The sequence below is a fragment of the Oncorhynchus masou genome, chromosome 15 (genome assembly GCF_036934945.1).
Source record: "Oncorhynchus masou masou isolate Uvic2021 chromosome 15, UVic_Omas_1.1, whole genome shotgun sequence".
In the NCBI taxonomy this organism is placed as follows: domain Eukaryota; kingdom Metazoa; phylum Chordata; class Actinopteri; order Salmoniformes; family Salmonidae; genus Oncorhynchus; species Oncorhynchus masou.
In genome coordinates, this window is record NC_088226.1 from 65507068 (window position 1) to 65528367 (window position 21300).

The 21300-nt window shown below is 43.2% G+C and overlaps 1 protein-coding gene across 1 annotated transcript in view; it reads right to left on the reverse strand.

The window, feature by feature from the left end:
- The window catches only part of LOC135556665 (protein inscuteable homolog), a 91601-nt gene that overhangs the window by 15973 nt on the left and 54328 nt on the right, over positions 1–21300 (reverse strand). The window contains exons 3-6 of the mRNA XM_064990041.1: positions 11452–11800; positions 8628–8680; positions 8383–8506; positions 3018–3131 (exon numbers count right to left, since the gene is read on the reverse strand). Coding sequence (XP_064846113.1) covers positions 3018–3131; positions 8383–8506; positions 8628–8680; positions 11452–11800 — 640 coding nt within the window. The remainder of the gene's footprint in view (positions 1–3017; positions 3132–8382; positions 8507–8627; positions 8681–11451; positions 11801–21300) is intronic.

The window sequence follows — 21300 nt, forward strand, 5'->3', positions numbered from 1 at the left end:
AGCCTTCTCAGGTTAGCTATTTTTATTTAATTTATTTGAACTTTTATTTGACCAGGAAATCCCTTGAAATAAATAATATATGTTTTGACGAGACTGGTAACTGATACTATTACAGTAAAATAGTGATGACAAAGGTAGGAAGGAGGTTTACCTATGCTTTATATCAAATCAAATGTTATTCGTCACAAGCTTCGTAAACAACAGGTGTGGACGAACAGTGAAATGTTTACATACGGTCCCTTCCGAACGATGCATACAGAAACAAAAATAGAAAAATATTACAAAAGTAAAACATGTCATATTAAATGTAATAATAGATACACAATATGTAACAATAACTTGGCTTTATACAAGGAGTACCAGTACTGAGTCAATGTGCAGGGGTACAAGGTAATAACCTGGCTATATACAAGGGGTACCAGTACTGAGTCAATGTGCAGGGGTACAAGGTAATAACTTGGCTATATACAAGGGGTACCAGTACTGAGTTAATGTGCCGGGGTACAATGTTATTAAGGCACATATGTACATATAACTATGCTATATGCACACATATTTCTCTAAATTGGCCATTCATTTCCTTGCACCCTATGTTTGGAATCATCGCCAAAAGGCGATTACATTGGATGCTTTAAAGTCCCTCTGTAAATTCAGACAACTGACAGATGATTTTTATAATAATGGAGTGTGTTTGTTTTAATTGATTGTGTTTTGTATATATAGGCATTTAATGTGTATTTACTTATGTGTATCTATATGTGTATTTAATGTGTAAATTATCTTTATTCATGTGTATTTATATGTGTATTTAATGTGCAAATTCTCTTTATTTATGTGTATCTATATGTGTATTTAATGCGTATATTGTCTTTGTTTATGTGTATACATGCCTGTTGTACATGTTTCTTTTTTGTATTGTACAGGGCTCATTTGTAAAAGACACATTAGTCTCAATATGATTTCCCTGTTGAAATAAAGGTAAATAAAATAAATAGATAGTGAACTGTAACAGCAAGGTATGTGATGAGTTAAAAAAGTTGGTGCAAAAAGGATCAATGCAGATAGTCCTGGTAGCTATTTGGTTAAGTATTTAACTAACTATTTAGCAGTCTTATAGATTGTGGGTAGAAGCTGTTCAGGGTACTTTTGGTTCCAGACTTGGTGCATCGGTACTGCTTTCCGTGCAGTAGCAAGAGAACAGTCTATGACTTGGGTGGCTGGAAACTTTGACAATATTTAGGGCCTTCCTCTAAAACTGCCTGGTATAGAGATCCTGGATGGCAGAGAGTTCGGCCCCATTGAGAGCATCTGGACAGGCTGCATCACCACTTGTTAAGACAACTGCTTGGCATCCGAGCTCAAGGCCTCCTCCCTATAGACTAGACTGTCTCATCGTTGTCGGTGATCAGGCCTACCACAGCTGTGTCGTCAGCAAACTTAATGATGGTGTTGGAGTCGTGCTTGGCCACACAGTCGTGGGTGAACAGGAGGGGACTAAGCACGCACCCCTGAGGGGCCCCCATGTTGAGAATCATGTGTTGTTGCCCACTCTTACCACATGGGGGAGCGGCCCGTCCAAAAGTCCAGGATCCAGTTACAGTGGGAGATGTTTAGGCCCAGAGTCTATAGCTTAGTGATGAGCTTTGTGGGCACTATGGCGTTGAACACTGAACTTTAGTCAATGAACAGCATAGTCACTTAGGTGTTCCTTTTGTCCAGGTGGGAAATGGCAGTGTGGAGTGTGATTGAGATTGCGTCATCTGTGAATCTGTTGGGGCGGTATGCAAATCCAATTGGAATCTAATTACGATCTTGTCTCATTGCTGCAACTCCCCAACAGGCTCGGGAGAGGCGAAGGTAGAGTCATGCGTCTTCCGAAACCGCCCACTTAACCCGGATGCAGTCATGTGTCAGAGGAAACACCATCCAACTGACGACCGAAGTCAGCTTGCAGGCGCCAGGCCCGCCCCAAGGAGTTGCTAGAAAGCGATGAGCCAAGTAAAGCACCCTGGACAAACCCTCCCCTAAAGCTGGGCCAATTGTGTGCCGCCCTGTGGGACTCCCAGTCATGCCCGGTTGTGATACAGCCTGGGATCGAACCCGGATCTGTAGTGACGCCTCAAGCATTGCGATGCAGTGCCTTAGACCTCTGCGCCACTCGGGAGGCCCAGGAATTATTTCTTAACCAACCAGAGATGCTGTATGAGGGAAGGTAGATGGGAGTGATAGATTAAACAGAGGCAGGAAGTATGTGTGATCAATGCCCATTACTAATGGGAACTGACATTACTGATCTCATCTGGCAACAAGGAAGCTTGCTTTTGTGTGTAATGTGTAATGTGTAATGTGTAATGTGTAATGTGTGTGTGTGTGTGTGTGTGTGTGTGTGTGTGTGTGTGTGTGTGTGTGTGTGTGTGTGTGTGTGTGTGTGTGTGTGTGTGAGTGTGTGTGTGTGTGTGTGTGTGTACTTGTGGTAAGTTGATGGGCTGAGTCTCCCACCCGGATGAGTCTTATCAAGTGAATTCTGGAAGCATCTGGTTGTCTAAAGACCACAGGGACGTAGTGTCTGCCCTGTCCCCTCTTATCTCTTGGAGCATATGACTATGTAGCTGTAGAGATATACTGTATATGTATAGTATGGTAGGTGGGTGGGTGGGTGGTAGGTGGGCAGGACTGATTGCCCAATCCCAAACCGATCCTTAGCTCCTTTACGGTCTGCAAGGAAGAGTGGACAGGGATTTACAGGGGCCCGTGGATCTGTTTGGGATTGGGCCAATGGTTCTTGTGGAGGGATGGGGAAGTGGATGGCCAAGAGAGGTGGAACTGTGTGAACATGGGGACTGTAGCAGGGTCATGTTCATTAGGCACCACAGTTGCATGAAAAAAAAAATCAGTTATGTCCCTTATGAACACGACCCAGAACATCATCCCCTCAGATGACCGTCATCCTACGTATATGCAGACAGAGGGGTGTGTCTGTCTGAGGGGGTGTGTCTGTCTGAGGGGGTGTTCCTCACCTTAGCGATGATTCTGCAGAGCTGCGGGCCATCCTGGGTGAGGGAGAGCAGGTTGCTGATTTCACTGCCTATGGTGTACACACTGTCTGACGACTCAATCTTCCTGATCAGGATCTGGAGAGGACCGGCACACACACACACACACACACACACACACACACACACACACACACACACACACACACACACACGAGTGCCATGACAAAACCACGGACATACCATTGAGACATCTCTTTCCCGAAAGGGAAACAGCAAAGTGAAATTTCAGTGAAAGGAGGAAGTTCTGAATTTATACGATATAGAAGATCAATATTAGAAGTCATTAATTATACTATTATGGATATTTAAACTGAGCGTAAATTAATTATCTGAATAAAGGTTACATTTTCTATTGAACTCAATATGCAATTCGTTAATACCAGTTCATCAGTGGTGGAAAAAATACCCAATTATTATACTTTAGTAAAAGTAAAGATACCTTAATAGAAAATGACTCAAGTAAAAGTGAGTCACCCAGTAAAGTACTTCTAATGTAAAAGTCTAAAAGCATTTGGTTTGAAATATAGTTAATAAGTATCAAATTCCTTATATTAAGCAAACCAGACAGCTTTATTTTCTTGTTTTTCAAATTTATGGATTGCCAGGGGAACACTCCAACACGCAAATATAATTTACAAACTAAGCATTTGTGTTTAGTGATTCTGCCAGATCAGAGGCGGTAGGGAAGACCAAGGATGTTCTCTTGATAAGTGCGTAAATTTGACAATTTTCCTGTCCTACTAAGCATTCAAAATGTACTTTTGTGTGTCAGGGAAAATGTATGGAGTAAAAAGTATATTATTTTCATTAAGAATGCATTGGAGTTAGTTAAAGTTGTCTAAAATATAAATAGTTAAGTAAAGTACTTTTCGATCAGAAATTCACTCTGGCCATCTACTCTGATTTCAGAGCACTCTCATCTCAGTGTACCAGAGCGCAGAATAACTAACAAATTTATTTAACCAGGTAGGCTAGTTGAGAACAAATTCTCATTTACAACTGCGACCTGGCCAAGATAAAGCAAAGCAGTGCGACACAAATAACAGAGTTACATATGGAATAAAAGCGTACAGGTACAGTTTTTTTCGATTGCTAAATGACAGTGGACACAACTGGAGTCACATGTGCAAAACTCTAACTACAGTCTGCACAGCAGCAGGTCATGTGGACCAAACTCTAGTTCGTTTTTCATTGCTTGAACACAGTTTTCAAAACTCTACACATTTATCCCATGACTTTAACCACAACCTGCACAACACTGTGGATTTACAGCACTTTGTTCAAATGCTAACACACTGCTGTCAAAACTGTGAACCACAAATTCAAAACGGAATAGATTTCAGCCTTGTGCCTTTCAAACACTGCTGATTGCAATTTCAGCTGAAAGGCTAAGCAAGTGTCTTGTTTTAGACTTGTTAGTGAACACACACACATATTACAGTATATATAGGTAGAGCTCAGAAAGACTCATTTTGGAAATGGAACAAGGAAGATGGGTTCGTGGAGGGAGAAGGGTGGCAGGGAGAGGGCGGATGCGTGGAGGAAGACAAAGAAGACAAAGAGCTGTTATTTCAGATGAAATAAGGGCTACACTTATAGACCATGTCGTGAACCATGGTCTCTCATTGAGAGAGGCAGGGTTGAGGGTGCAACCCAATCTGCAAAGATCCACAGTGGCATCTGTAATGCGAATTTTCCATCATACAAACAGGTGAGAGTTACATCCTTACAGTAAATGAAAACATTACAGGAATCTATTTTGTATTGCAATTATAGAATATTTACACAGATATATATTACAGTAAGTTTGACTGTAAAATATATTTTTACAACAGGACCCAAAGGCTGCACCCAACAGGGGAAAGAGGAAAAATATTTTCAGATGCGCAGGAAAATGCTATTGTTGACATGGTTGTTGTCAACAATGCAATAAAACTGAGGGAGATTCAAGATAGAGTGCTAGCTGATAATGATATATTTGAAAATGTTAATTCTGTCAGCACAACAACTATTGCTCGAGTCCTAAAGAAACACCAAGTTACAATGAAACAGTTATACACTGTACCGTTCGAGAGAAACAGTGAACGGGTAAAAGAGCAAAGATACCAATATGTCCAGGTAAGACGTCTGAGGTTACGTACACAGCTATACAAAATATTTACAGTAAAAAAAACACTAGCATTTCTACAGTAAAACTGTGCACTTACTGTTTTTCAGAGAGTAATGGAGGTGGAAGCACTGGAAAGACCACATTCATTTGTATTTATCGATGAAGCTGGATTTAACCTTGCCAAAACACGGCGCAGAGGAAGGAATGTTATAGGTCAAAGGGCCACTGTGGAGGTTCCAGGCCAAAGGGGGGGAAATATCACCATGTGTGCTGCAATGGCCAATGATGGTTTGCTTCTCAACACACCACTCATTGGCCCATACAACACAGAAAGGCTTATAGCTTTCCTAGAACAGCTCTATGCTCAGCTAGTGCCAGCAGAACAGGGGGAGCCAGTAAGAAACCCCCAAGTTTTTGTCATAGTTTGCGATAACGTTGCTTTTCACCACTCTGCAGCTGTCACAGATTGCTTGCAGCACATCACAGATTTATGGTTTTGTACCTGCCTGCATATTCACCCTTCCTCAACCCAATAGAGGAGTTTTTCTCTGCCTGGAGGTGGAAAGTGTTTGGTCACCACCCACATGACCAAATGTCTCTTTTGGAAGCCATGCGTGCTGGATGTGAGGACACGAGTCCAGAGGACTGCCAGGGATGGATAAGGCACTCCAGAAGGTTCTTCCCCAGGTGCTTGGCAAGAGAAAACATTAGATGTGATGTTGAAGAAAACCTGTGTCCTGATGCTAGAGAGAGGCAGGATTAGCCCCTCAATTATTTGTTTGAATTACAGTATGTACTTTTAGTTTCTACCTTTTTTTCTCATTACTGTAATTCCGTAAATTACTACAGACTATTAAGCAAACTGCTAATTTTCATTTACCTTAAAGAATTGTTATATTCTAAAAATTTTAATAAATCATGTGAAAGAATGTCACTCTTTTCTGTGAAGAAAATATTACTTTGTATGAAGTCACTGAAATTGTTAAAACTGTAATGTAAGTCGCTCTGGATAAGAGCGTCTGCCAAATTACTTAAATGTAATGTAAATGTAAAGATGAAAAGTTTGTATTTTCTGTATTGGTGTTTGATGCTAGTGTTTTTACTCTCAGTGTGTTCTGAGTGACAGTGTGTGTTATCTCAGTGAGGGTTGTGCATAGTGTTTGGCTGCACTGAGCGTGTTTTGAGCCATGTGTTAAGAGTTGTGTTGCTTGGAATGAGTTTTGCAGGTGATGTGAACTGTTTAGCTCAGGTGACTGTTGGTAGTGCAGACTGTAGTTAGAGTTTTGCACATGTGACTCCAGTTGTGCCCACTGTCGTTTAGCAATCGAAAAAAACTGTAATAACACAATTGAAAAAAAGAAAGTCTATATACAGTGTGTGCAAATGGCGTGAGGTGGTAGGCAATAAATAGGCCATAGTAGTGAAGTAATTACAATTGAGCAAATTCACACTGGAGTGAATCGAGTAGAAAGTCTAAATCGAGTAGAAAGTCCAATGAAATCTCTATTGGTTTTCATTATTCCAAACCAGCGATACAGGAATGATGTAATCACCTATTATAGATGTTTACCTTTGTACTCACCTTTCCTGAACTGTGCTAGTTGGTTTTTAGTATAACAAGACATCAGGGAGACTTATAGGCTAGTCAGGAATGGGAAAGATTGTGGACTGTGTGTATGTGTGTGTGTGTGTGTGTGTGTGTGTGTGTGTGTGTGTGTGTGTGTGTGTGTGTGTGTGTGTGTGTGTGTGTGTGTGTGTGTGTGTGTGTGTGTGTGTGTGTGTGTGTGTGTGTGTGTGTGTGTGTGTGTGTGTGTGTGTATCAAACACATCAGGAATGAATAAGGCTACACACTCGGATGCAGGAACACGGATGAAATTGTATATGACATCACCGTCTGTTTTTCTCTGTCAAAAGTACAACTCAAGTCAACTATATTTGGACGTGTTTGTTCTTCAAAAGACGAGCCGTTTGTTTTCATTCTTTCGGCAACGAAAGAGCCTTGGCTCCACTTGAAGTTCTTAAACACAAAATACCAAAATACCATGCACGCCGGCAACTCAATCATCTAGCTTGCAGACGACACTACAGTGGTAGGCTTGATTACCAACAACGACGAGACGGCCTACAAGGAGGAGGTGAGGGCCCTCGGAGTGTGGTGTCAGGAAAATAACCTCACACTCGATGTCAACAAAACAAAGGAGATGATCATGGACTTCAGGAAACAGCAGAGGGAGCAGCCCCCTATCCACATCGACTTACAGTAGTGGAGAAGGTGGAAAGTTTTAAGTTCCTCAGCATACACATCACGGACAAACTGAAATGGTCCACCCATACAGACAGTGTGGTGAAGAAGGCGCAACAGTGCCTCTTCAACCTCAGGAGGCTGAAGAAATTTGGCTTGTCACTGAAAACACTCACAAACTTTTACAGATGCACAATCGAGAACATCCTGTCGGGCTGTATCACCACCTGATAAGGAAACTGCCACGCCCACAACCACAAGGCTCTCCAGAGGGTAGTGAGGTCTGCACAACGCATCACCAGGTGGAAACTACCTGCCCTCCAGGACACCTACACCACCCGATGTCACAGGAAGGCTATAAAGATCATCAAGGACAACAACCACCCGAGCCACTGCCTGTTCACCCCGCTATCATCCAGAAGGCGAGGTCAGTGCAGGTGCATCAAAGCTGGGGCCGAGAGACTGAAAAACAGCTTCTACAGTCTCTCAAGGTCATCAGACTGTTAAACAGCCATCACTAACATTGAGGGGCTGCTGCCAACATACTGACTCAACTCCATCCACTTTAATAATTACAAATTGGATGTAATAAATGTATCACTAGTCAATTTAAACAATGCCACTTTATATAATGTTTACATACTCTACATTACTCATCTCATATGTATATACTGTACTCTATACCATCTACTGCATCTTGTCTATGCCGTTTGGCCATCGCTCATCCATATATTTACATGTACATATTCCCATTCATTCCTTTACGCTTGTGTTTATTAGGTAGTTGTTGGGGAATTGTTAGATTACTTGTTAGATATTACTGCATGTTCGGAACTAGAAGCACAAGCATTTCGCTACACTCGCTACATCTGCTAACCACATGTATGTGACCAATGAAATTTGGATTTGATTTGTGTTGAAGGCCTAATTATGACTAAAAAAGAGAGTTATGAGTGTGGTCAAAGCCTCATACCTGGATCTCGTTGGCCAGAGCCATGTCAATCATTTGGCTGAATGAATCGCTGACATCGGTGAGAATCTCGTTAATGGCCTCCCTCATGGACTTCAGGAAGAATTTGTCCTCAGTATGAAGGCATCTGTAGAAGAGAGGGTTTGGATAAACCTTGAACATAAACACTTACTCTATGTGAGCTACTCTATTCAAATGTGTACTACAATATTCAGAGGTCATTAGAAGGTTTTGTATGAATGTTTTACTTCTCTGTTATGGTGGTCAGCTCCATGCACTTCTCAAGCAAAGACTGCTCATACTGCACTCAAAGAGGAGGAACACACATTTCAGGTTACAATGAGACAAACATTAGACACACACAGAAAGTAGAACGCCCACACAAAGCAGAAAACAATGTCATTCTCCAATTAGTGGTCATCCCTTTATGCACACACAGGGAACTGCACAAAATGTCCTGTGGGATGAGTAGCTGTATGTAACAGAAGCAGAAGTTCCACAGCATCATTTGAAATGGATGAGGTGAGTACTCCATATCCTACAGTGCAACTGGGATTCCACTTGACAGGAAACCTGCACAAACTCCTGGAGGGAGAGGCTCATCAGAGGCAGCTAATTACTTCAACAGCCCGTCCAAGATGGAACCAGACAGGGGGCTCTCAGAGACTAGTTTTCATATTATTTTAGTCAGAATTTTGCTCTTGGCATGAATAGCTTATGTGATGTGTAATAGTGAACATTTACATGCGGCCAATGTTCAAATGTACAGCAGAGAAGAAGCTAAACAACCCAAATCCTGACTCCTATCGCTCATACAAATCCTGACTCCTATCGCTCATACAAATCCTGACTCCTATCGCTCATACAAATCCTGACTCCTATCGCTCATACAAATCCTGACTCCTAGCGCTCATACAAATCCTGACAAATCCTGACTCCTATCGCTCATACAAATCCTGACTCCTATCGCTCATACAAATCCTGACTCCTATCGCTCATACAAATCCTGACTCGCTATCTACAAATCGACTCATACAAATCCTGACTCCTATCGCTCATACAAATCCTGACTCCTATCGCTCATACAAATCCTGACTCCTATCGCTCATACAAATCCTGACTCCTATCGCTCATACAAATCCTGACTCCTATCGCTCATACAAATCCTGACTCCTATCGCTCATACAAATCCTGACTCCTATCGCTCATACAAATCCTGACTCCTATCGCTCATACAAATCCTGACTCCTATCGCTCATACAAATCCTGACTCCTATCGCTCATACAAATCCTGACTCCTTCCGCGCATACAAATCCTGACTCCTATCGCTCATACAAATCCTGACTCCTATCGCTCATACAAATCCTGACTCCTATCGCTCATACAAATCCTGACTCCTTCCGCGCATACAAATCCTGAATCCTATCGCTCATACAAATCCTGACTCCTATCGCTCATACAAATCCTGACTCCTATCGCTCATACAAATCCTGACTCCTCCTATCGCCTGACTCCTACAAATCCTGACTCCTATCGCTCATACAAATCCTGACTCCTATCGCTCATACAAATCCTGACTCCTATCGCTCATACAAATCCTGACTCCTATCGCTCATACAAATCCTGACTCCTATCGCTCATACAAATCCTGACTCCTATCGCTCATACAAATCCTGACTCCTATCGCTCATACAAATCCTGACTCCTATCGCTCATACAAATCCTGACTCCTGACTCCTATCGCTCATACAAATCCTGACTCCTTCCGCTCATACAAATCCTGACTCCTATCGCTCATACAAATCCTGACTCCTAAATCCTGACTCCTATCGCTCATACAAATCCTGACTCCTATCGCTCATACAAATCCTGACTCCTATCGCTCATACAAATCCTGACTCATACAAATCCTGACTCCTATCGCTCATACAAATCCTGACTCCTAGCGCTCATACAAATCCTGACTCCTATCGCTCATACAAACCCTGACTCCTATTGCGCATACAAATTCCTAACTTTATTCTGTAGTCCATAGGTTACATTATCAAGCCACGTCCCAACTCTGCGCTGTCTGGTATTGCTGCCCATACCAGAGCTTCGGTAGAGAATGTGTGATCAACAAACTGTATGAGGGCAGATATTAGAGTTGGTCACCGTTAAGATAGATTGATTTTTAAACTATATCCTCTCTTCATCTCCCTGTTATTCATGAGCTGCACTGCTATCTGTATAATCCTCAACTCCATCTAGCCAAATATAGGAGATACTCTGTCATTAGTTAGAGGAGGTTATTCTAGCAAGCTTAAAAACTTTGGTCACTTAACTTTTTTTTGACTGCTGTTTTTTTAAACTAGGCAATTCAGTTAAGAACAAATTATTATGACGGCCTACCCCGACCAAACCCTCCCTGAACGACGCTGGACTAATTGTGCAGCGCCCTACGTGACTCTTGATCACGGCAAGTTGTGATACAGCCCGGGATCGAACCAAGGTCTGTAGTGACACATCTAGCACTGAGATGCAGCGCCTTGACCACTCCGCCACTCTGGAGTTAAAACGTTTCTGTGATGTGACGATGCTACAGCCTACTCGGGGTGCGTCCTGAGCGCACTCTGCTTTGAGATAACCTACTGCTGAAATGTGCTGAATTAATTGAGGAACATGATAATGTTCTGAATTTATGAACGGCCTGTTTCACAATTCACAACAATGTAATTAGTGATCAAAGATAATTACCCTATTATTACTAAATATCAGTTTAATTTGCTCTGAAATCTTTACATAGTGGCGCAGCCTCGCTGGCAAGGGTCGCAGAGCCCCTCTTATTTGAGGAGAACCCTGGCATAGTGAACATATTTTGGTTTTGAACCGCTTTAAATGGGGACTTCTGATTTTGCAGTATTTCCCGGGACTCTCTGGATAATATCTGAATTATTCCCGGTATTGAAACGTGGAACATTTTCAGTCCACTTCTTCCTCCACCCTCCTACCCAGACCAGTCCACTTCTCACTCCATCCTCCTCCCTCCCTCCCTCCTACCCAGATCAATCCACTTCTCCCTCAATCCTCACCTTCTGCATCTCTGGGGGGGTGTTACGGGCGGCGCTATACTCGTGCACCAGCGAGCGCACGTGGCAGTTGGCCCGGACGGCCGTGCTGTGGACCCGCTGCCAGCGGCCCTTCTCCAGCCGCTGGAACATCTTGCCCAGCTCCGTGCTGACCACCAGCGCCCGTCGCAGCAGCGTCTGCAGGTTGTCGCGGGCCACGTGGTCCCGCGTGGCCACGATGAGCTCACCCTGGGCATCCTCCTCCACGCCAATGGCCTTGGCCTGCAGAACACACATGCACTCCACCTCCGTCATGTGACGCAGGTCCTCCATCCAGCGCTGCACCGAGTCCACCTGGAGTGAGTGCGTCCTGCTGCTCATACACACACACACGTGCGTACAGATACACAGATATACATACACACGATACAGCACACACACAGGCAAGATTAGTTTAGAGCATGTACTTTGGGTGGCCATGACAGAGATGGCAGCACTGAGACATATTTGTAACTTGTCCCAATATCGTTACTCTAATGAAACAAGCATACTGGGATATCCTCAAATGGGCCGATTCTGTTTGAATCCAGGTGTTTTTGTTTTTTATCTTTTAGCCTAACCATTGCATTAACCATTCGCTAGCATACCTAAACCTAACCTTATCCTAACTTGCGCTTGCATTTACTGTAAACTAGGCTGTTGCGAATCTGAATTTCTTTATGGTTCTATTATGAGACCAAGTTGACCCTTAGATATCCATACACAACGTCTAGTTCACTGCCCATGAAATGAGATCTCATCATTGCTGCACTCTCCTTTAGTTGCTTTCCCCAAAAGCAGGCCAGTTTTCAGATGAATTACCCAGGCATCTCAAAATCAATAGCGTGGGAGTGAGGTCAACTACCCACCAATAACTGGTGGTGTTAGGAATCGTTAGTTAAAACCTATCGTTTCACCATGTTGGAGAGACTGCATTATCCACTGGGTCGAACAGGCCAAACACTTCCTTCTCTTCAGGTTTATTGAACCTAATGAATATGGGCTTAAAGGAGGCTTCCTGGGAGTTTCCCTGGATGAGTGAAATCAACCCAGCGTTAAGGAGGCTGAGAGGTTGATCGCTACAACGCCCTCCTCTGCTTTGAGTTAACAAGGGGGTGGAGGTTCACAAATCTATATTCTACACTAAACTCCGGCTATCTGACATGCATGGAAAATGCAGAGTCACCGGGTAGAACTAGATATTGCATCAGATGGAATATCTGCCTCCTGTGTTGACAGAGATCTCTAATAATACCTCGTTCTCACTTGGTCATAAACGGAAGCTTCATTATGTGTGACCTATAAACAAACCATTTCCAATTTTTATAGTCAAAGCCTAATTCAGAGCTGAATTGCAGTAGGGACCATGGTAATGATGCTCTATTTGGCCATGATTTTTATTGACCCTTAGGAACACGTAACGAGTTTCAGCTTTTAACACAGACCTATGTAAACATCATTGTGCCATTAAGAAGGCACAATTCCAATCAAGAGTATGTTCAATATCAGCCAGTACTGAGAGTCTGTCTACTAAAGAAAGTAATCCATTGGTTTTATGAGGTCACAAGTGGGGTGATATCTGACTTCCCCAGACTATTGTTTTAGGAGGACTATATCTCCTTTGGAATATGGTTATTAGAATATGTACTGTTTGATATAGTTAATGGTTAAAACAACTGTACACAACTATAGGCATTATCCCTTTCTCTCCCTCTCTCTCCCTCTCTCCCATTCTCCCTCTCTCTCCCTCTCTCTCCCATTCTCCCTCTCTCTCCCATTCTCCCTCTCTCTCCCTCTCTCTCCCATTCTCTCCCATTCTCCCTCTCTCTCCCTCTCTCTCCCATTCTCCCTCTCTCTCCCTCTCTCTCCCATTCTCCCTCTCTCTCTCTCCCATTCTCTCTCTCTTTCTCTCTCCCATTCTCTCTCTCTTTCTCTCTCCTGTTCTCTCTCTCTCTCGCACACACACACACACACACACACACACACACACACACACACACACACACACACACACACACACACAAACCAAGCCATGTCAACAGAATAAAATCAGAACTCTATTCCCGCACTTTGATAATCGACATCTCCACCATCCTGCCACTCTTCTCCTCAGTGCAGAGGTGGGATGACGTGGGGATGAGTAAGTAAGCTGTAAGCAGAGATTTCAGGCGTCATCCATAATAAGGAGGATCGCCAGTTCAAATACCTATCCCCCAAACCCACTCAATTTGGAGAGGAGAGATGCTCTGAATTGTTTCCTAATGAACAGGGGTGGTACTCTCAAGGTCAAAGGTCACACTCTCAATAAGTATCATGTGATTGATTTCCTCCATTGGGAGAGACATGAGGAAAATAGGAGCCGCTCTTGAGGGAAATCAAGCAGCTCTCACTCGCTCAACTCAAAGCTGGGCCTTTTTTCCTCATGTGAACTTTTCATTTCTGTTGCACCTTGTCTCTCGGGCAAAAGTAAAAATATAAAAGGTTTCCTTTGATGGTCCAGATAGAGCTGTGGATGCCAATAGTGACCCAGCTAATTAGCCCTGTAGAGCTGTGTGTATTTGTGTGCCCACCTGCTAATGGTTTGATGGTGCACCCGTCTTCATAACGCAGACACGACACAGCCATGGCTGCTGAAAACTGCAACCCAGCAGGTCACCCCAGCAATCAGGTGAGCAGCACCCCACCTGGACCCCCCTCTCAACGGTGGGCACTAATTAGTCATGTGTCACAGGTGACGGGAGATTGGAAGGGTCAGTGGATTTAATTGCCCACCATTTGTATCACAAACCTTGCAGATACCCTAACAACATTTCACCAGCTGAACATGACTCATTTTTGCATAAAAACAAAACCAAAAATAAAACAGGAAAAACTCCACATTTGGATGTGTAGTGCAATACTCGTGCCATGTTTATATCTAATGCTGTCAATGATCATCCTAAAGTTTGCTGAATGAAATGACTGTATATAATTCCTGCTAGAATTTGTGATTATCGTCATGTGATCTGAAGTTATTCTAAGGTTCAGTCAGGAAATGTGATCAATGAACAGTGTATTTGCTTAAAAACCCACAATGGCACAAAGACACAGTATAAGTGCAGAGGAACCAGGGAAAGTCACCTGGGGGGACCAGGGAGAATCATTTACACAGTGGATGGAGAGTAGACACACTCGAAGACGCAGTGACAGAAATACAGAGCTGGAGAGATAGGGCCACGTTGTAAGCCAGCTTCCGGAGCCTGGAAAACTATGGGCTGAGATACTTGAAAAGGGGCAGGATTCATGAAGGTTCATCCTCCCTATTATTTTATATAAAAATCACTAAACCCTATTCGCACAGGATTACTATACAACTGTAATACTATTGAAATGTTGGTTATGTCATTATTACCACGGCATGTCTGTTTTTCCAGAAGATGATTCAGACTGGATTAAATTTACCAAACTGTCCCCGTGTAATCATTTTTTTCTCTCTTTGAAAATGGACCGTTATGATGGAACCGTGGAGGCTGTTCTAGGTGTGAAGATATTTCATCTTGTTCAGGGGCAGAATGACATATTTTTACCTTGTCAGCTCTGGGATTCAATCTTGCAACCTTTTGGTTACTAGTCCAACGCGCTAACCACTTGGCTACCTGCTGTCTCTGAAGACAGCAAGCAATAACAATATGCATGTCAGTCTCTCCTGGCTCAAAGTGGAGGAGAGATTGACTTCATCACTACATGTATTTGTGAGAGGTATTGACATGTTGAAAGCACCAAGCTGTCTGTTTAAATGACTAGCACACAGCTCAGACATCTGTGCATACCCCACAAGACATGCCACCAGAGGTCTTTACACAGTCCACAAGTCCAGAACAGACTATGGGAGGTGCACAGTACTATATAGAGCCATTACTACATGTAACTCTATTCCACATCAGGTAACTGATGCAAGCAGTAGAATCAGATTTTAAACAGTAATGTGACTAGTCCACACTTCTGCTAATAGGAATCTCTATTGTACCGTGTGTGTCAATGTCTGGTTTGCATGAATGTCACCATGTAACGTCTGAACCACATATATACTGAACAAAATTATAAACTCAACATGTAAAGTGTTGGTCCCATGTTTCATGAGCTGAAATAAAAGATCCCAGAAATGTTCCATATGCACAAAAAGCGTATTTCTCTGAATTTTGTCCACAAATTTGTTTACATCCATGTTTGTTAGTGAGTATTTCTCTTTTGCCAAGATAATCCATCCACCTGACTGGTGTGGCATAACAAGAAGCTGATTAAACAGCATGACCATTACACAAGTACACCTTGTGCTGGGGACAATAAAAGGCCATTCTAAAATGTGCCGTTTTGTTCCACAACAATACCACAGATGTCACAAGTTTTAAAGGGATTGTGCAATTGGCATGATGACTGCAGGACTGTCCACCACAGCTGTTGTTTATGTATTGATTTCAATTGACTGATTTCCTGACATGAACTGTAACACAGTCAAATATTTTCAATTGTTGCATGTTTCATTTATATTTTTGTTCAGTATAAATATTGAGATACCACAGAAGAACCACATTAAAAAAGGACAGAGTGTGGGCTCAATGAGCTGAGATTTTGAAGGTCCTTGTGGCTTTGGAACGGCAGAGGAAAAGGATGTATTCCTATTGGGTTCAGAACATTAAGTACACATGAAAAACATTACACCACGTTGGAAAACAGCCTTTGCCACAATAGCAGCGGTTAAGCTGGGAGGCTCCAGATGAATAATAAAGAAATGTCTGCCTGTCCTTTTCCCAAAGTTTCCTGTTTATATACAGTAACGGAAGAGATGCTTCTGCACATCCCAAGAGAGAGATGGAGATATGCCAGCGACATGCATTTCATTATGTTAGATGGCTACTGCGTCTGCTATACTGATCTAGACTCGGAGAAGGATGTTAGTTTGTTCATTTTCAATCAGAATATTTTGTACAAAGATACGCATTATATTGTTAGATTATAGGAGTAACTCTGGTAGACCCAAAACATTCTTCCTCACCTCAAATTCAACTGTCAGTTGGAGTCAGTCGGAGCACTGGTGCACACTGCCTTCATATCATAGGCTTGCAGTAGATACATCTTAATAACAGCCAAAACTTAACAAAACTTCACAAAAAGGTTAAAAACTTTATTAAGGTAATAGCAAAAGTAAGTTAAGCCATTGTTTATAGGGAAAATAAGAACAGAAGAGCAATTGTAAAACAGGGGGAAAATGAAAATCTGTCGTTCTGCCCTTGAACACCCACTGTTCCTAGGCTGTCGTTGAAAATAAGAATTTGTTGTTAACGGACTTGCCTAGTTAATAAAGGTGGACCATCCCTTCCCAGCAAGCATATTTCAATCTGACCCTAATAAAATGGGATTGAGAGGCCATTGTTTATAGGGAATAGTAGGCTATTATAGTTCAGTTGGAACTAAATTTGTACAACGGAATGAAATATGGTTTAAACCTTGACAAAAGTTCTGAACAGCAATAGACCAACAAAGGCAAGTGCCTACCCTACCTAACAAATTACAGAAATTACACTGATTTAGAACAGATCACCTTTTTGATGATTGACACACCCACGCACCCTGTTGTTTTAGGTCTCCTCTGGTTGAGTTGGATTAACCTTGTTATCTTCTGGTCCGAGAGGAGACTGCTGGGTTGGTCGCAGGAGTGTCAGAGGAGGTGTCTCGCGATGTCTGTCAACACCACAACGGTGGAAAGTCCAGACCACCGATGCTCCACGCCTGCCTCCTCATCGCCCCTGGGACTGTGCCATTGACCTTCTGTCTGACGCAGCCCTCTCGAGAGGACACGTCTATCCCTTCTCCTGTGTGGAGACCGAGGCCATGGAGACCTACGTACAGGAGAGACTCCAGCAGGGTTTTTTTCCGCAATGATTATCAAACACTGAATAAAGCCACCGTTAAGTTCAGCTATCCTTTACCCCTCATCCCAACCATCATCGAACAAATGCACGGGGCGCAGTACTTCACGAAACTGGACTTGAGGAGCGCCTACAATCTGGTGCTCATTCGTGCAGGCTACGAATGGAAAACTACCTTTTCCACAACCACAGGCCACTACGAGTATCTCGTAATGCCTTTTGGCCTGTCTAATGCTTCTTCAGTCTTCCAGGCCTTTATTATTGAAGTGTTTTGGGACATGCTGGGACGGGGCGTAGTGGTTTATATAGACAACATTTTGGTCTATTCTGCTGACTGCGCCCAGCATGTCTCATTAGTCAGATCTGTGCTGGGAAGACTGTTGGAGCATGATCTACATGTTAAACAAGAGAAATGTTTTGTTTTTCCAGCGGTCCTTGTCCTTTTTGGGCTACCTCATATACACAGAGGGAGTGGAGATTTAGGAGCAACGCGTCAGCGCAGTCAGGACATGGCCCACCTCCAACTCCGTGAAAGCAGTCCAGCGATTCCTGGGGTTCGCCAACTATTTTCGGAGGGCCATCTGGGGCTTCAGCACGGTGTTTGCAGTGTCCTTTTTACCTCCCTACTGAGAGGATGTCCCCAGCGGCCTCATTGGACGGCGGAGGCGGAGAGGGTGCTCGAGACACTGGCAGCTAAGCATCGATCATCATGTCACCAGAATAAGACCCTCCATATTTATTGAAAGGAGCATCATCCTCATCACTGTGCACTTCCACCACTCTGTGAAGTTAATCATTTATTCAATCTGTAGCCTAATAAACTGCATGCTTTCCCATGATGTCAGGCCATCTTCTATCTGACATGTAGGCTTCTTAACTGCATAAAAAGGTTGGATGGAAAACTGGCTAATGGGGTGGCAGGGTAGCCTAGTGGTTAGCATTGGATTTGTAACCGAAAGGTTGCAAGTTCAAATCCCCGAGCTGAACAAGGTACAAAATCTGTCGTTCTGCCCCTGAACAGGCAGTTAACCCACTGTTCCTAGGCCGTCATTGACAATAAGAATTGGTTTTTAAATGACTTGCCTAGTAAAATAAATATGCAGCTTTGAATGCTTTTATATGTGTTACGATTGCGAGTTAGCCCATTGCAGATCTGGACAAACGGTCCACCAGCCATTATTTTCACTATGAATGGTGGATATAGGCCAGGATAGGCTGGTAGACCAGTAGACTATACTGACCTGGATTGGATACCTGTGGTATAGTAAAAGTTAACACATGGAAACCCATAGGGCATAAGGGATGTACCAAAACACCTTGACATAGGGGAGGAGCATGTAAGCTGAGGAGGAAATGTGGCCTCGATGGTTCGAAATTACATAGTAAAACCTACTAAAGAATGAATGTCAACCACGGGAAGAAAAAAACACACACTACCCTCCCCTTTGCCCCAATAAAAAACCACACAACCCTCTCCAAAGCAAAAAAATAAGTTTGACAACCCTCAGCTATTTTGGACCACTCCTCCCCCCAGTAAATTGCGATCTGGCTCTGAGATGGTAGGGTAAGTTTTTATATTATGTGTCACAAAATATAATGTATTTATACATCAGTCCAGTTTGTGGCGGTAATACAACATTGAATGCGAACCTCCTCACTGAAGACGAATGTGTTGAAGGGTAAACATCTGAACAACTGACTGCCAATCTGTTTTATGTCACTTATATAAATAACTCCTTTTAAATGAAATTTTGGGGGATTTAGAAGGTTTTCAATGGAGTGTGTTTTTAAAGCATTTAAGTGCAGTGACGAGTCCCAAATCCTGACCAATCCAGAATTCTAAGTGAGGCTGTTTGCTCCTCTAGAAGCTTCAAAAGGAATCCTGAAGTAAGTCAAGTACTTTTGAATGTGAATTACAGCCTGCTGCACTTTAATAAGTGAGGTTTGCTGCATGCTCTCCTCCTGAAGGAACACATGGGGGGGGGGAATGCCCTGCCCCAGGGCAGACATCAGACTTCCAGATGTTTCCTTCAGCACAGAGCAGACTGACAGCTGTAATGGGCTCTATATACTCCCCTCGCACACAGTAATCCTATGCACGCTAGCACAGATAACGTCAACTCTCAGCACTTCTAATGTGACCAGCCCCAATGCTCCTCCGTCTTTTCCCCCTGTCCCGCTACAAAGTTTCTCCCTGCAGCCGGTCACTGAGTCTGAGGTGCTAAAGGAGCCCCTTAAACCTGACCTCAAAAAAACATCTGGGTCAGATGGTTTAGATCCTTTCTTCTTTAAAGCTGCAGCACTTATCATCGCCAAGTCTGTCTCTGATCTGTCTGTCCTCTCTGGGGAGGTTCCCATTACTTGGAAGGCAGATACGTTGCTTCCTTTATTTAAAGGGGGAGATCAAGCTGATCCTAACTGTTGTAGTTCAATTTCTATTTTGCCCTGTTTATCAAAAGTCTTCAAAAGACGTGTCAATAATATTCTGGCTTTCTTGATGTCTATAGTATTTTCTCTGGTATGCAATCTGGTTATGGATGTGTCACTGCAACCTTGAAGGTCCTAAATGATGTCACCATTCCTCTTGATTCTAAGCAATGTTGTACTGCTATTTTTATTGACTCTGCCAAAGCTTTTGATATGGTTGGCCATTCCATTCTTGTGGGCCAGCTAAAGAGTATTGGTGTCGCTGAGGGGTCTTTGCTGCCTGTCGCCAAGGGAGTACCCCAAGGCTCGATCCTAGGCCCCAGGCTCTTCTCAAATTACATCAACAACATAGCTCAGGCAGTAGGAAGCTCTCTCGTCCATTTATATGAAGATGATACAGTCTTATACTCAGCTGACCCCTCTCCGGATTTTGTGTTAAAGGCTCTACAATAAAGCTTTCTTAGTGTCCAACATGCTTTCTCTGCCCTTATCCTTGTTCTGAACATCTCCAAAACAAAGGTTATGTGGTTTGGTAAGAAGAATGCCCCTCACCCCACAGGTGTGATTACTACCTCTGAGGGTTTAGAGCTGGAGGTAGTCACCTCATACAAGTACTTGGGAGTATGACTAGACAGTACACTGTCCTTCTCTCAGTACATATCAATGCTACAGGCTAAACGTTAAATCTAGACTTGGTTTCCCTCTATCGTAATCGCTCCTCTTTCACCCCAGCTACCAAATTAACCCTGATTCAGATGACCATCCTACCCAAGCTAGATTACAGAGACGTAATTTATAGATCGGCAGGTAAGGGTGCTCTCAAGCGGCTAGATGTTCTTTACCATTTGGCCATCAGATTTGCAACCAACGCTCCTTATAGGACACATCACGGCACTGTATACTCCTCTGGAAACTAGTCATCTCTGTATACCCAACGCAAGACCCACTGGTTGATGCTTATTTATTAAACCCTCTTAGGCCTCACTTCCCCTTAAAACCCTCTTAGGCCAAGACCTCCTAGATACCTACTGCAGCCCTCATCCTCCACATATAACACCTGTTCTGCCAGTCACATTCTGTTAAAGGTCCCCAATGCACACACCTCTCTAGGTCGCTCCTCTTTTTCAGTTTGCTGCAGCTAGCGATTGGAACGAGCTGTAAAAAACACTCAAACTGGACAGTTTTATCAATCCAATTCAATGGGCTTTATCCCCATCTCTTCATTCAAAGGCTCAATCATTGACACTCTTACGGACACTTGTGGCTGCTTCATGTGATGTACTGTTGTCTCTACCTTCTTGCCCTTTGTGCTGTTGTCTGTGCCGAATAATGTTTGCACCATGTTTTGTGCTGCTACCATGTTGTGCTTCTACAGTGTTGTTGTCATTTTGTGTTTCTACCATACTGTGTTGTCATGTGTTGCTGCCATGCTGTGTTGTTGTCTTAGCTATCTCTTTATGTAGTGTTGTGGCGTCTCTATTGTCGTGATGTGTGTTATGTC